At 42.0% G+C, this 15,987-nt stretch overlaps 1 protein-coding gene across 1 annotated transcript; it reads right to left on the bottom strand.

Moving 5' to 3' along the window:
* Positions 1-2,752: 2,752 nt before the first annotated feature.
* flii (FLII actin remodeling protein) lies at positions 2,753-15,968 on the bottom strand. The gene is made up of 31 exons (XM_020597836.1): positions 15,844-15,968; positions 14,504-14,614; positions 13,739-13,810; positions 13,440-13,520; positions 13,077-13,324; positions 12,852-12,955; positions 12,505-12,680; positions 11,706-11,863; positions 11,349-11,433; positions 10,838-10,985; positions 10,567-10,697; positions 10,131-10,238; positions 9,912-10,016; positions 9,558-9,737; positions 9,383-9,465; positions 9,119-9,193; positions 8,801-8,884; positions 8,539-8,710; positions 8,055-8,162; positions 7,755-7,946; positions 7,555-7,653; positions 7,252-7,341; positions 7,021-7,160; positions 6,644-6,848; positions 6,383-6,537; positions 6,191-6,251; positions 5,979-6,107; positions 4,734-4,840; positions 4,515-4,620; positions 3,546-3,611; positions 2,753-3,466 (listed from the first exon to the last, which is right to left on the bottom strand). Exons 1-31 carry the CDS (start codon positions 15,904-15,906, stop codon positions 3,332-3,334), a joined length of 3,777 nt encoding a protein of 1,258 aa, XP_020453492.1. The 5' UTR covers positions 15,907-15,968; the 3' UTR covers positions 2,753-3,331.
* Between the last annotated feature and the right edge of the window lie 19 nt (positions 15,969-15,987).

Here is a 15,987-nt window from a genome sequence, read left to right as displayed (position 1 = left end):
AACAAGTCGAAATCTTTCTTCTGTCCATCCTATTTATATCAGACCAATCAAAGTGGTTGTTTCATACAAAGGACAATTGTAGCAACAATTTAATGTTAATTGGCTGCTAATATTTACAGAGCCCAAGATGTAAAACCTTCTTTGTCCCAAATTACTGACTTCACCCTACATAATGTATTTATCTAAACACAATATAAAACTTGCATCATAGTTAAGGATGTATCAATATCACCATGTTGGGAAGCCTACATGAAAAACTAAGCAGATATATTGTTCTCACATATGATTTAAAATATCCTGACTCCGTCTAGTCTGGTAGGTCATAACGTATTCTGAGCTCGACCTGCTGTCTAATCCTGACAGTGGAACCGAGAAATACCATTTCATCATAAAACCAAAGCCAGACCTTCATTTAGACCGTTAGGTTCTTTTGTAGTTAAAGCACGTATCCAGTATGCTTCTCCTTTCAGGAGCGGCTTTGTCTCCTCCCACTGGATCACATCAGACACTTTCTAGAGCTATAAACCTGAGAGGAAGCTCATTCATGGTTTTGTTTTTGTTTTTTAAATCCATGTAATGTCTGGTGTTGGCATAGTCTACAGTTCCTTTGGTAATTGCTCCATTATGTTTAGCTTTTCTTACTTGGACACCAGTTAGCTCTCAGGAAATTCACAGCAACTTTAGATGTAGTTAATTATACTCACAGTTGAAAACTGTTTAACACTAAGGTGGATTTAGGGTAGTTTTATGGTAGATGTAAGAGGGTTGCAAAGTATTTGTATGGTAGTTCTGAAACAGCAGTAAGGTAGATGTAAAAGTGTTGTAAGGTAGTTGTGTGGTTGTATGGTAGCTTAAAGATGATTGTATGCAAATTTAAGTTTACAAGATTCTGATAAGCACTTTGTGCAGTACTGGTATTTATCTGAAGTAAATGAATGGAATCATAATGTTACTGAATCAAGAGAACAGCATCAACAAGCCTACTGGGTACGTTGTGTAAACACTGAGGAGCCCAGTGGTGTAAATGAGATTCTGGATTTGAATTCGTTCCTATGATGAAATGACGCTTTCTCTGTATCTACAGGTAACTCATGCTCAGTGGTAGAAAGTAACTAAGTACATTTACTCCAGTACAAGTACATTTACTCCAGTACTGAAGTACAGTTTTGAGGATTTTCATTCTCTGCTACTTCATACTTTGACTTCACTAATTTTAGAGGCAAATTTTTCACTTTTCTACTCCAGTACATTCATTTTGTAACTTTAGTTACTTTTGAGAATCAGATTAATACTAAAATGTAGCAATGGTTATAAGACTTGACTGATCCCTCATGGGAAATTCACAAGCTACAGCAGTAATTCAAATTTAAAGCATATGAGCTGGTTAAAACCAGCTCCCCCTTCATCAGCTGCCACATTGTGATGTACAATAATGCATCAGTCATTATCATCCAATTATATGATATACATTATGAAATTTTGCACGAGTACTTTAGTATGTTTTGATGCTAACACTTTTGTACTTAACATTTTGAATGCAGGACATTTACTTGCAACAGTATTTTTACACTGTGGTATTGCTACTTTTAATTAAGGGATGTGAGTGCGTCACCACTGTTCATGCTTGTGCTTTTGAGGAGAGCTGAGGTCGAGCTTTGACTGTTTGAGTCACCTGGTGGAGCCAGCTTTAGTTTTCGTATCATTCTCCACTGTGAAAACATTTTTTAAAAGTTTTGTATAGTTTTTTTTATTATTATTATTATAATTATGACAAGCTATAAATGCAAAAATCATTGATCAGAGTTGCGTACAATACATTTGTCCTGTGCGCTGGAATATCTAAATTTTTCTGAAGTGTTCTGGCTTGGCTCACAAGTATATTCATGAAAACACCTGCAATAGTGTGACGTACTGTAAGCCAACATCTAATGCACTAGATGATAATCAAAGACAAAATGTGATGTGAGCTTTTATTTTTATATAAAATACATAAATAAAGCATCTGCAGGTGGCATTTGGAGCTTGTGCACATATTCATGTGTGTAGGACAAAAACACACTTCCCACAAAAGACAGTACAGCAAAAGAAAACAATGGAAGTTGCAGCCTCTTGGGAATACAGAGATTTCTAGTTGGACCAAAGTCTGGTGATGCCGATAATCATGTAGACTGATGTGAGATCAGTTAAACTGACAGCTTAGACAAATCAACAGACAGGGAAGTGTAGCATAGTGATGCCATGTGACAGCGAGGGTTTTTGTTGAGCTTTAAATATTTTGTCTTGGTTAAAGATTGGCAAATAGTCTGTGTCAGTTAAACTGATCTCACATCTCCCCCCCCAAAAAAAACTTTGTTCCAAATTAAACATTTGAAAAAGACTAACATCCTATAGGCCTGAAAGTTAAATATTATGCATTTACCTTTTCAAAAATAGAAATATTTTGACAAGTTGAATGCAGCCTGTAACAGTTACATAGTTTCAGTATCTCCCAGGTGCATGTTCTCATCCATCCTTAAACTTCAGCAGAAAGAAAGGCTTTATCCCAAAACCCCTGACCTACACCCTGACCTCCTCCAGATTTCTTTGAACAAATGACTGACATTACTGTCCAGAGCATCTTTTGCCAAATGACAATAAAGCTCAAGCAAGAGGAGGTGAGCGCTAGCAGACACCACGTGTAGTCCGCACAACAGAAAAATATATATATATATATGTGTAAACCAAAAATCCTCAGAAAAACAATTATAGTGCCTTTTTTTTTTTTACAGTCCCTCGATGACAACGACAAAACTAATAGCGCTCATCTGCCTTAAACTGCTTCTAATGAGCTGCGCAGACAGGCACTAAGCCCAGAAACGTGAAGACTACCATGCCGCACGAGCCACGTGAAAGCAGCAAAATGGATTGATATGTTAGGGCCTGAGCTCCCTTTGGGTTTTCATAAAGCCTCTGCACACCTCATAAATACTTCACCTCAAAACATAATTCTCTTCTTTCATTCAACAACAGCATTTAGACTCACTGCTAAAAGAAAAAAAAGCTTGTAGAAAAAATATTGAGCTGTTTTCCCCACAGACAGGAAACCAAGACAGTAGCCTCTTCTCGTGCCCAGGAGACATTTCACAGAGTAGGATGTTGTGCTAAACTTAAACTCTGTTTTTCAGGTTTCTGGGAGAAGACTGACCTGTTGGCCAAGAGGCTGTCGGACAGCGGTGCTGAGCAGGATGGAGGGGCGTCGGAGCTCAGGTAAAGCTGGCTTAGGTACAGACATCATCTCGCTGGTAGAAAACTACATGGCAGCAAATCGATATGCATGATTCAGAGCATCTGTCTATGAGGGGGGAGTTTTGAAAGCTCCCCAGGCGTGGAAGCAGCGTGTGAAGCAGTGGGACTCGTTTCCCTTCCGCACCAGTCGCAGTTTCCTCGGGTGTTCCGCGTCCTTAGCGCGCATGTGCTGGATGTAAACCTGGAGAGGAGGAAGAGGGATTAGTACAATGTGGGTTTATGAAACCAAAATGTGTAAACATAAATGCAGTATCACAGACCTGGCAGCCTTTGAGACTCAGTTTGATCTCCACCTGGCTGGTCTGAGTGCCGACCCACATGTACACCTGAGAGGGGACAAAGAAGGGACACAAAGTTACAAATGGAGAAATATGGAAGTAAATCCCTGCCAAAATGTTTTAGGGTGGTCTAACCACATTTTGAGCTCTCTAAGAGTGTGTAATCTCAGCCATGGAAGTAAATCCCTGCCAAAATGTTCTCTGCTTGTTTCTCAATCTTTGCTCTCAGATTTCTCCACTAGGTTGTGTGAAAGTCTGTCAGTGCCAAAAGTGCACAAAGGAAGTTTTAAGCGCTCTTCAGTTTGCAAGTCGGGGTGTGAGAGCGTGCAGGCACAGATCTGTAAGAGCAGAATCACATTTGAGAGCAGGGGAGGATCCATGTTGGTGTTACACTTGTGATTCTGTCCCACACTCAGATCTGTCTCTGTTCTCAGTGCCTGCACACTAATTCTGACTTGCAAACTGAAGAGCGCTCGAAACTTCCTTTGTGCACATTCAAAACTTTTTGTACAGACAGACTAAAACAAAAAAGGGGGGGGGGAATCAGACTCAGAACAAGCACACACAGCTGGGACTAAGCTCTCAAATGCTGAGTAGCGCTCAAAATGTGGTTTGTCCGCCCTTAAATGCTTTGGCAGAGATGTACTTCCATAGAGACAGGTTGCACTTAGGCCACGCCGGGGTTGTTTTGCTAATGCCTCAGGTCTTATCCACTTTGTCTTCTTAAAGCTTCATATTTTGTCCAGCAGCTTTTAGGTATTTAATTTTTTGTAAAAAGACCAAATTGTCAAAATGACACCTTCAGTTAATACAAAGTCAATTGAGGAAGAGGAGGAATTGTTTCCCCACCGGTGGCCATGGTTTTCAGACTGACACACTGTCTCTACAGGAAAAGTAGTTATACTATAGAAAATGAAATATGTGAACATTATGTCAGTGTAGAGTTGTTACCTCTTTGCCGTTGTCCAGCAGCATGATGTCATCATCAGCCAAGTCGTCCTGACAGAAGTCTGAGCACTTCTCTGACACAGAGAAATAACCCTTCTCATTTGAACACCTGAGAGAGAGAGAGCACGTAGAGCAAGGGATTAGAGAAGGAGGGAAGATAAACACTGACGGCAAGAATGATAATACTGTAGAAGTCGTCAAACAACACCACAACATGCTCACCTGAAGAGCCGAGCATGTTTCATATAGTCTGCATCTTCATCATACGCCTTCTGAGAGCCAATCCCCACCCAGAAGAAGTTCTCTGGCTCCTCCCCTTCATTAATCACCTAGCAGACAAAATATACCTTTAAAGCACACACCAGTGGGGCTGCGTAGCAGAGACATTACTATATTCACTCACGCAAAATGTATTGTTACAACATTTTAAGTTTAAATGGTAAATGGACTGTATTTTATATAGCGCTTTCTCACAGTGTGTTACACTGGCCAAAGCGCTTTACAGGAGATTATACTAATAAATACTGAAGCTGAAGTGGCTGAGTCCAAATACTGTACGATGAAAGTGCTGAAAGGAGCTAAAATTGCCTTGAAATTCAAGAAGAGGAAATGAATTTATGCAATTATCACATCAGCTTTAACAATAACAGATGAAAGCAGTTTCAGAAGTGGAAGCGACGAGCGAGAGAGAAGTTTGTGTGGAGTTTATACTTAAAGGATAACTTCCTTTTTTTTTTAACAAAGCCCAGCAGTGGATGTAGGAGAGGAGAAAAGAAGTACAGGACTTTGCAAAGTCAACTCAATTTTTTTTTTTAACCTGTCTTTTCCCCTAACAGTGGCAGCAGCTGGTGCTCACTGTGCTATCACTGCCTCTGATGTATTTGTTTTCCTTCTGACTCAGATCAGTGTGAAAAATGATTTGACTATTTATTCTGAGCATTCAAAAGCTAACCGGTTGCTGCAGTGATGCCGTTTAATGCAACTTTTCAATTCACTGAATCTCTTTATCTGAGGTAGTGACAGCAAAATTAGCACTAGCTCTAGTCGCCATACTCACGTTTATAGGGAAAATTCAGGTAAAAAAAAAACAACCCTAAATTATCCTTTAAGGTGTTTTTTGGCTTGTAGTTCAAGTTGCACACAAAATGAAAAAGAGAGCTGAAGTCACATCACACCCAGGCCTCTGTTCCACTAAATTCTGAACCTTAATGTGATCTCAATTGTTCATTGGTCTTTATGGAATAAAAAAAAAAAAAGACTTTGACAAAGCTTGCATCAAAAAACTATGAGCACAGCCGCACAAGTACTTCACTTAAGGTCATTATTACAGTCATGGCTGTCGAGCTGTGACATTCAGACTGTCAAAGGATCTGTCCAAGGCAGTTTTTTTATGAAAATACACAAATATCTGAGCTTTGGAATGGCTGCAGACATGAATATCAAAGTGACACATGTACGCCGACGTACCTGTTTGCTGTATGTGTCATCAAACATGCTGTTCATGATGTCTTCAGCCAGTTTGGCTTCGTCAGGGTCAGCGGCTCTGCCCACCCAGGTGTAAACAATGCCCTGGTTGTCAGTGCTCTCAAATGGTACCTGCAGCAAGCAGTGTTACACAGAAACCAAGATAAGGGGGAAAACAGATGTCACCTGAAGAAGAGGAAAAAAAAAATCTCTACCTTGAGTATGAAGCAGAACTCTGAGTTAAGATTTCCTGAATCTGTACCAATCTGGATGGTCCTATGAGAGAGATGGAAAAAAATAAAGCTTTAAAAAAAGCTCTTGGGAATTTTTGAGAAAAACATCTGTGGAGGACACCGACGCAGATGACAGTCTTGATGTGGATAAATCTTAACGAGAGACATTTGAACCTGGTGCAAAGTGCGCTGCCGTTGGTGCGGATGTGGTAGAGGGAGGGCTGGGCAGAGTCCATCTTCTGTTTCCTTTTTCCTTTGTGGATGATGAACTTCCTCTTGAAATGGGACAGGAACTTGAGGTTCTCCTGCTGCTGGGTCATGCGCACCACCTAAACAGTCAAACACACTACTGTTTAAATTCAGCACAAAAACCACAAACAGAAGAAATGGAGTACCTGAGAAAAAAAAAAAAAATAAATAAACTTTTCACCATACCTTCAGTTTTCCAGGAAAAAGACTTTCAAACTTCTTCTGCAGAGAGAAGGTGAAGGTGAGCCAGCCCATGTTGGAGGCCTCTCTGCCCTGCCAGAAGTACACCACACACTGGAAGTCCTCCTCTGGCTGTTTCTCCTCCTCCTCTCTACCGCCTTCACCCTCCTTTTCCTTCTCCTCCTCCTCGTACTCCACTGGCACCCAGTATCTGAGGAAGTGACATCAGAGCTCACTCTAACAAGATGTCATCAAGTCAGTGGTTTGTAATTTTCAGTGACAGGACATTACCAGTTCACAGAACATACATGCATCAAGCTAGCCCCTCAAGAAACAAACTTCCACCTTTGTTCCCCGCTTGAGTCCAGTGCAGTGTCACACACCTGCAGAGAAAAACGTAGCAGTCCTGTGTGTAGAAGTGCCCAAAGTCTTCCTCTGGCAGGCGAGCAAACTTCTTCCCTTCCAACACAAATCCCTCCATTCCATCCAGGTCCTCGTTCCACTCATCCATCAGTTGTTCAGCCTGGACAGCAATGATAAACATGTGAGAAATGATTGAGGACTGTGTTGTTGTGCGCTTTACCTGGTCTAAACAAAGGGTATTAAGGTTTTACCTCAGTGAGAGGCATGGCTGGCTGCCTGGGGAGGAACAGAGCTGTAAGGTCAGCTTTCATCTGGTCTTTCTGCTCTGTATCCTTCTTCACCTGCAACACAAACACAGATTAAAAACAAAACAAAAACTTTGTTAACCACACATACACAAACAGCCGACAGATATCTGGTTTGGACATCGTACTGCCTGAACCAAGTCTGTGTACCCTTAAAAGTCAGATGATCCTATCTTCAAGAACATGAACAGGTTTGAGAATACTTCCATATTCTAGGAGTCTTTCCTAAACAACAGAGTTATCACTGACCTTGCCCTGCAGATTGTCCTTCTGTTGTACAGTCTCAGCTGCTCTGGTGTAGTCGACCTTCAACACGTCATCCCAGTTTTTAAACCTGGACTTAAACACCTGAGGAATTTACAGTAAAATGCAGAGGACAGACAGTGAAAGGTCGATCTTACACTGTGTAGAACATGAGTATTTGGAAGTGAGGCAGCATCACAGGTCACCTGACACTCGGCGCCCTCCAGGTTGCGGGTGACACAGGCATGTTTGGGCCGGTGCAGCATGGAGCAGATCTCCTGACCCAGTTTTAAGGCTGCAGCTCGGACGAGACGTGGAGACTTCCTCCCGATCCAGATGAACACATCAGACCAGCAATCCAGGATATACACACACTTTGTGTCGAGCAGGGACTGCACCTGAGGAGAGGGATGGAAGCAAGAGGAGGAGGAGAAGTAGGAAAGAAATGGTCAGGAAGGATGTCTGCTTTACTGCCTTTTAGTGATGATGCAGCAAATAAAACGTACCAGTCTCAGCTCTGGCAGGGTGTCCAGTTTGACCTTGTGGTCTTTGTGCTCCACTGACAGCTTGTAGTTAATCTGAGGCAGCTCCAGGTAGCCCAGGCCCAAGCCCACCTACAGGACAAAGATCAACAATGAAACCATCAGTGAATCCTGATTCTCTGATCTTTTAAAAGAGTTTCATGCATCATGTCAGAGACATTTTCTTGCTGCAGGCTCTAACATTAACCGTTTGACCGTTTTCTCACATTCATTCATTACCTCATGTTTTCTGAAACACATACTGTACACAGGTCATTTATTAAAGTACAGCAACTGTTACATCTGACCTCAAGCCTGTGTGAAGCAGAAAGCTCAAGAGAAGATCCTACAACACCCACTAGCCTTAAACTGATGTACACTTGTACTGGAGTCTGCAGCAAACAGCTAGCACAGCCTGGTTGCACTGTAGGGAATTGTCTTGTATAAAAGGTGAATAGAAAAATTGTACCTTGTAGAGTTTGGGTCGGACGGGGGAGAAGTCATCTGGTACGTGCTTCTTGATCTCCTCCGGCTGTCCCCCAAGGACCTCCCAGAACCCAGGAGGCTCCTGGTTGTGCATGAGGGTGATAATCTCTGCCTTCCCCTTGCGCTCATTCTTATTTATCTTTTCTGCAAATAACCTGGAGGATGACAACACACAGACACAGCTATGGAGTGCTGCATCTTGGGCTGTGTAGCTGTTCCCCCAACATGCTAGCATTATGTCTTACCTGGCCTTTGTGGTGTTGCTGAGTGTAGCACTGGCTCCTCTCCAGACAAAGATTTCCAGCCCTGTGTCCAACAGGAAGACGTAGCTGCAAAAAGAGAAAGACGGGATGTTACAGACACAATGCATTACATATCAGACAGCATGAGGAAAAGATGAGCCACCAGTTACTTCAATTTACAGTAAAAGTACTAATTACATTAAACAGAGAAAAGACGGACACAAAAGCATTAGGAGGAGAGTGTGTGTGCTGGACAGTGTAGCAAACTACGCAAGTGTGTAAAACGTGGTGTACAGTGCAGGGATGGAGTGTGAGAGTCACCGAGGGTCGAGGGAGCAAGCCTTCACAGGTACAGACTCCAGCCGGATGTTTTTCTTTCCATAAACTCTGTACAACCTGATAAAGCACAAAAACAATGAAAAGATGATAAAAATGTTCACAGAATGCTGACTCAATAAAAAAATGATTCAGACCTAAATAAACTTGATTTGAGAATAAATGAGAATAAAACCAAAACATCCCTATGAAGATCAATAATAAAAGAAATCTGACTGGACTTGTAAATAAAGGTTGCTTCCACTCTACCTGTGAGGATAGTGTGTGTCCTCCACAGTGTAAAACCCGCTGGCTGTTCCTCCCTCGATGTAGGAGATCTCATTGTTAAACACCTGCACACAAGACAAAGAGTATTCACCTTGCTACAAAAATGAGATACACATTCAGATGTATCTGCTGTACAGTACGGTGTGTTCGAACATACAGCGCTGAACTCCTCACTCTCGTCTCCCATCTCTTCCCTTATCGTCCTGCCCTCTGCTCCAAGGAAATTCCTCAGGTTGACGGCGTGAATGGCGGAGCCCGCCTTCTTGTCCAGCGTGGCTTGCTGGCCGATCCAGTAGTAGATCTCCCAGGCTAACGCTCCATTATCATCCAGGAAGGTCTGTGTTCAAAGAAGAAGAGCGTGAGACAGATGGGAGCGATTGGAGGACACAATCCACCTCGGCACATCCAGTACCTAACATTAATTATTGTGACTGTTGAGGTCCAATGTGTCTGATGCAGATTTAACTACTGACAGTCTTCACGTCAGCTGTTGGCAGATTTGATGTATTACCTTGAGGATGATGTAGCAGTCGGCCTCATAGAACTTGCCGTGGAAAGCTTCGTCCACTTGTACGGGAATGAAGTTCTCTATCTGCCACACAGTTACACCTGGAACCTGTAGAGAGGAGAAGTGTGGTGTGTGAGGAAACATATAAATGACCCCCCCCCAGACAAGTTTCAATTGCAAACTTGAACAAAACATGCACGCACACAAATACAGATATATTACCTGCCCCACATCCTCTAAAAAGAACTCCGAGTAGTCCAGCTGAGGCTTCTCTAGACTCTTGTCCCAACGTCGGATCTTTAAATCACCATATTTCAAGTCCCCGTTCTCCTGCACAATTAGGAGATTTCTGGCTAAATAAAGTGTAAATCAAAACTGTTGTGTCTCCTACTCATTACTCAAATCTTTACAAGGTTGCTGGAGGGATTTCTAAACCAAAGAAACTCTCCAAGGACTAGTTAACCAAGTGATGCTGTGATACATTTACATTAGTCTAATGTATTCAGGAAAACAACAGCCAGTCAACAGCAGGCACAGCTTGTTGTTTTAGTGGCACCACACTAGTGGATGCACCACCTCCCTGACACTGCCAGGACGCAGAAGACCGAAGAAACCATCCTCCTCCTCCTCCTCCTCCTCCTCTCTCTCTTTTCCTTACCTCCATGTTCTTCTTCTCCTGTGCGACATCACTCATGCCCTTCAGCACCTGCTTTGCCTGATCATCCTGAGAAGAGTCCTTCCTCCTCCTTAGCCTCATCTTCCTCGCCAGGTGATCTCGAGGGCTGGCTCCTATAAACGTACACACAGATGGAGATTTGAGCCTCTAGAAGATCCACTACTTGAAATTACAGTAGAACAAAAGGCACCAATACGTCCAAGTGAATTAATTTGCAAGCTTTACACACAAACACACAGTCACATGCACACACCTCCTCCAGCTGCAGCTACAACAGCAGGTGAGGCCCCAGCCAGCCGGAGCTGGTTCTGCAGGGAGAAGTCAATGTTGTACAACTCTGCCCCTCTGTCAACCGGTTTAGGAGGCATCACCAGGTTGGGGTTCTCACGCACATCCAGTATCTGCGACGAGGTGAATTGGCGAGAAGGTTTGGTTTAAAGAATTTGCAGCATTAAATGTTTTGTCTTCTAACATCTTAAATTTTATCTAATTTATTGTACAACTTTATAGTAATACATTTTCCTTAAACACACTGCTGTGGAAACCCATGTTTTTTCTAATGAATGTTATGTAATATACTTTATCCAAGCCTAATTTATTTTATTTTTCTATCATATCTTATGTTTATAACAACATACTTTCTGGTTTACACAACAGTGACATGAGGGAGGTCAGTAACCGGTTACAGCTTTCCATGACTCACAAATCCTACATTCTTTACAAGATAAAATATGCTGTTCGCAATGTGTTCGTGTGGATTGTACCTCCAAGTCTGTCAAGAAGTGGATGGCCTCAGGCAGTGTCACCAGACGGTTTTTATTCAGCACCAGCTTCTTCAGCTTAACACACCTAGAGAACAACACAAAACCACAGTTTTGGTTATTCAAATAACCTCATATTCTTGTGTGGTGAGAAAATGTGTCAGACATCAGCAGTAGTACTGCTCTACCACCTTCAGCTTTTTGACAGAATAAAGATGTAAATTGTAAGCCTTGGTTTCCTACTAAATAAATTAATTCATGTTATTCTATTTTAATATCATTAGTCTAGCAACAGAGAATGAAAATCACAATAACTACTTGGAGCTGATCAAATCAAAGCAATCAGTGTGTTAAGCCCACCTGCAGAGACCCTCAGGGATGAGTTCCAGGTTGTTGTTAGCGGCCATGAACTCAGTGAGGCTGGACAGTTTGCCCACGCCTGGTGGAACTCCGTCAAAGTCCAGTTTGTTAGAGTTTATATACAGCTTCTTTAGCTTGGACAGCTTACAGATGGCAGACTGGAAGGACACACACAAGACAACTTTAAATGTAAGAAGATGTAAAGAAAGTACACAGTGGACTGCATCAAAATTAATTCTTGATCAACAGTACTGTATTCTACCTAGAAAGTACTTTATGTTAAAAAATCCCTCACTTAATCACTATGGTCCTTAAACAGCTTGTTCGCCCCAATCAAACACCGGGTTTTGGCTTTATTTCCCCACATTTGAAGATATTCATCTGTTTGTTTCTGCTTGTAATACTGCAACAACTCCCAATTATACAACCTCTTAAGCACTGCTCCTAAGGAGGACAGTTTCTCCCCCAGGCTGTCACTCTGATTAACACTTAACAACAGTTTGACTGGACAATAACCGTCAGTGTAATACCTGTAAATATACCTTGTACATATCGATCTGTTGAATCCAGACTGTGTGTATATAGTACTTTATTTTATTCCTTTGCTTGATTGCACATTACTTCTGTTCTCAGCCTTACACTGTTTACTTGCCCACTGCTGCCTTACATAAGGACATGTACATGCACATTGAGAGCCGCTATACTGAGTCAAATTCCTCATGTGTCCAACACACCTGGCCAATAAAGCCGATTCTGAAAACGGGCTCATAGAGACCTGTGTAACTGTTACCATCCTTACCGGCAGGGAAGTGAGCTGGTTGCGGCTCAGGTTAAGCGTCTCCAGCTGGGTCCACTGGTCAATGCACAGGGAGAGTTCAGAGATCTGATTACTGCTCAGGTTGAGTCTCTTCAAACTGCCCAGTGAATAGAGGCACTCTGGCACTCGAGTCAGGTCGTTACATGACAGGTCAACATCTGGGAGAGGGACCAGATGTTTGGAAAAAGTTGAAAAGGAGTGTGAGGATGCATACAACACATTTGTATAAAAAAAAAAAAAGTAGGTCTAAGTGCCAAGAAAGCAAGAAATGAGAATGTGGCAGGTCCCTAAATAAGTGCTGAGGAAACAAGAGAGTGTGTTTTTGTTACCTGCTAAATGTGTGAGTCCCTCCAGGCTCGTGGGCATGTTGCTCTGGGTCCTCTGGGTGTTCCTTAGGTGGAGAGTCTGTAATGCCACCATGGCTGGCAGTTGACTGCTCAAACACACACATGATGTCAATCAGAGCAGCACCAAATAAATGGACATTTCTGTTTTCTAACCACCTGCTTTTAAATGTAACACAACAACACCAAAGAAACAAAGTCGTGTCTTACCGCAGCTGGGCATGCATCAGCGGGTTGTTGTTCAATATGAGAGTCTGCAGGTGCACCAGGCGTCTCATCTGGGGTGGCAGGCTGTCCAGCTTGTTGTCGCTCAGGTCCAGATACAGCAGGTCTGTCAGGTTGATGAACAGCTGGTTGGGGATGGCGTCGATGCTGTTGTGGCTCAGATTCAGCACCAGCATGTTCCTGCTGTTCTCCAGGTCCCTGGGGATCTCTGTCAACTGATTGTAGCTCAGGTCCTAAATGAAAAAACACAGTACTGGTTTTGAGGAAATGATACATGTTGATGAAAATAAGTGTGGACTGACTGCTAAAAGTCTGAAAGGGTATGGTAAGGTGAGAAGGTCATTATACCAGTACAGAGAGGTCATCAAGCTGAAAGATGTCATCTGGGACTCCAGAGTTTTTCAGGCTGTTGGCTCTGGCTACCACTGCCTGCACACATAATCAGATACTTTTAGGCCAGTGTTATAACCACATTACACACTGGTACAAGTAGAAACACACCATGGTGGTTAGGCCCATGTGAATAAAAGTATAACACTGAATTCAACAATTCAGGAGTTTTGTTTTGTAAGGCTAGAATATATTTTGGAAATAAATCTGCATGTGTTTTATGTGTATTTTGTTATTTGTGTAGAAACATCAGTTACCCGTAGGTTCGGTAAGCTGGACAGTTCTCCATGTAAGGTGGTCAGACTGTTGTGACTCACTGAAAGATGCTCCTAAAGAAAGAAAGAAATGGTTTTATCTACAGATTCATAAGTGCACTACACAAAATATAATTACACCCTACAAAGTTCCCTGGTCACTGTTACGCAATGTACCACTTGCACTAATTCTCTAAACAGAAGACCTGTGTTAAACAAAACTCAGTGTCACTACTGGCCATGGTAACAACTAATCTTATTTACCTACAGTATACCTAGTAAGCACAGATCACCTTTGGTGACCTGCTGATCTCTACTTTGGAGGCTTTGATTAGATAATCCTATCTGAGATATTGAGGCTTTGCGCGGGGCTTTGAGATTTAACCAGTGAAACACATCCATGATCTCCTCTGTTACCACACATAAAAAGATGAAAGATGGTATGCTTGGACTCAGAGATTAACAACTAGATGATGTAATCTAGTCTGATATAATAAAGAAAGAACAAAAGTACAATGAAAATACATACCTATGACTACCAATATAAATTTGTGAGACACACCAACACAACATTATCAACTAAATAATCATGGCCAATATAAATTTGTGAGACACACCAACATAACATTATCAACTAAATAATCATGGTGATGCACACAGTATAAAGAGAACAAGACAGAACTGGGTGGCTGATGTGAAAAACAAAACTCACAGTATCAAAAAAGAACCATTCCTTACAATAAAAGCAAATAGGCCTGAGTGTCTCACCAGCTTCTGCAGAGAGGCCAGCTCCTCTGGGAGGTAGCACAGTCCTGTCCTGTTCAGTTTCAGCCATCTCAGACTGCTCATACACTTGACATGCTCCGGGAAGTAGCCACCCTTTAAAAACGGGCACAGAGAGACAGGAGTGAGAGATACAACACAGTGATGCTGACTTTATTTACCAATGTGACTTTTTTTCTACTATAATTGTGCTAAATCATGATGGAGGTGGAAGAGAGTGCAAATAAAACTGCTTTTAACACATATTACTGACATTTATTTACAAAAATAATTTGGAACCTGACAAGTTTCTAGATATTGTTACTTTAATACAAATATATATCTGCTTAACTATGACTGCAAGAAGACATTTAAGGCAATGACTGCAAATAATTTAAAAGATCTATTTGTAAACTTGTTTTGAAATGTTCATGCCCACACAATTACCAAATGTCATAATGTCCCACTTCAAACTTGTAAATAAAGGCTGACATCACCCTTGTTGATTTTATGTCACGTCACTTTGGTTGAGAGTTGACAGCACAAATCTGAACTCCGGTCATTTATAAATCAGCTATACGAGTAAACGCAGCAGCACACGAGCTGTGGTGTCTGTGTTATGATTTATAGTCAGGTACATTTTGGCAGTTGAAAAGGTGTAACCAGAGGTCATCTTAAATTGGACCCGATCAGTCATTCTCCGACTGATATATGAAAAAGCTCATTCGCCATCTTATTTGTACTATTTTTATACTGACATGGCAGCTAGCAATAAGCACACAAATACTTCTCTTAGCTCATGCCAGATGACCCCAGCTGTCACATGCTGCCTGCGGGGTCCTTTTCCAATTTCCCAGACTAAGCTTGTAAAATGTGTCAAAACCTGAAAGTGTGACAACGCTCAACAAACGCTATCACGGTAACTAACGTGGTCTTGGCTACAGAATTATCTAAACTCAATACTAACATTGACATGTTCTGACACAGAGCTTGGGCTTCTGACAGACAAGTTAACGTTAGCCAAAAATGCAGCTAATTTGGCTAGCTAGCTTGATGTTTGAAAGAAGATTAACGTTATCATAGAATATAAGCAGGTAAAGAAGGCCCTTCACAAACTCGTTTTAACTAAAAATGTGTTAACCAAAAGGCTGGACGCTTGTGGGCGATACCAGTTCGACTCGATCCATGTCAAGCATTTGACTGGCTAACGCCCAATGCGTTTAGCTAAGCTAATGCTCAGAGAGCTCAGCCTTTAGCCATTTCGAATCTCAAACTTACATTAGGTTTAGCAACATAGCTCGGCGTGTTAGCAGCTAAACTGAATTAACAGCGCTTAAAATTCTTACTTTGAAGTCATTTCCACTTAGGTCTACCCCCCTTATGAAGGGAAGAACTCCTGTGGCAGCCATTTCTAGTAGGACTCAGCTGCTCAGCCCTCAACTATGTACTTTGGTGCAGAAACGGGGAAGGTTGTCGGGCGCTCTTCTTCG

This window comes from Monopterus albus, unplaced genomic scaffold, assembly GCF_001952655.1.
Source record: "Monopterus albus unplaced genomic scaffold, M_albus_1.0 scaffold35.1, whole genome shotgun sequence".
Lineage (NCBI taxonomy): Eukaryota > Metazoa > Chordata > Actinopteri > Synbranchiformes > Synbranchidae > Monopterus > Monopterus albus.
The sequence above is the reverse complement of the archived record's forward strand: the minus strand, read 5'-3'. Positions and strand labels throughout refer to the sequence as shown.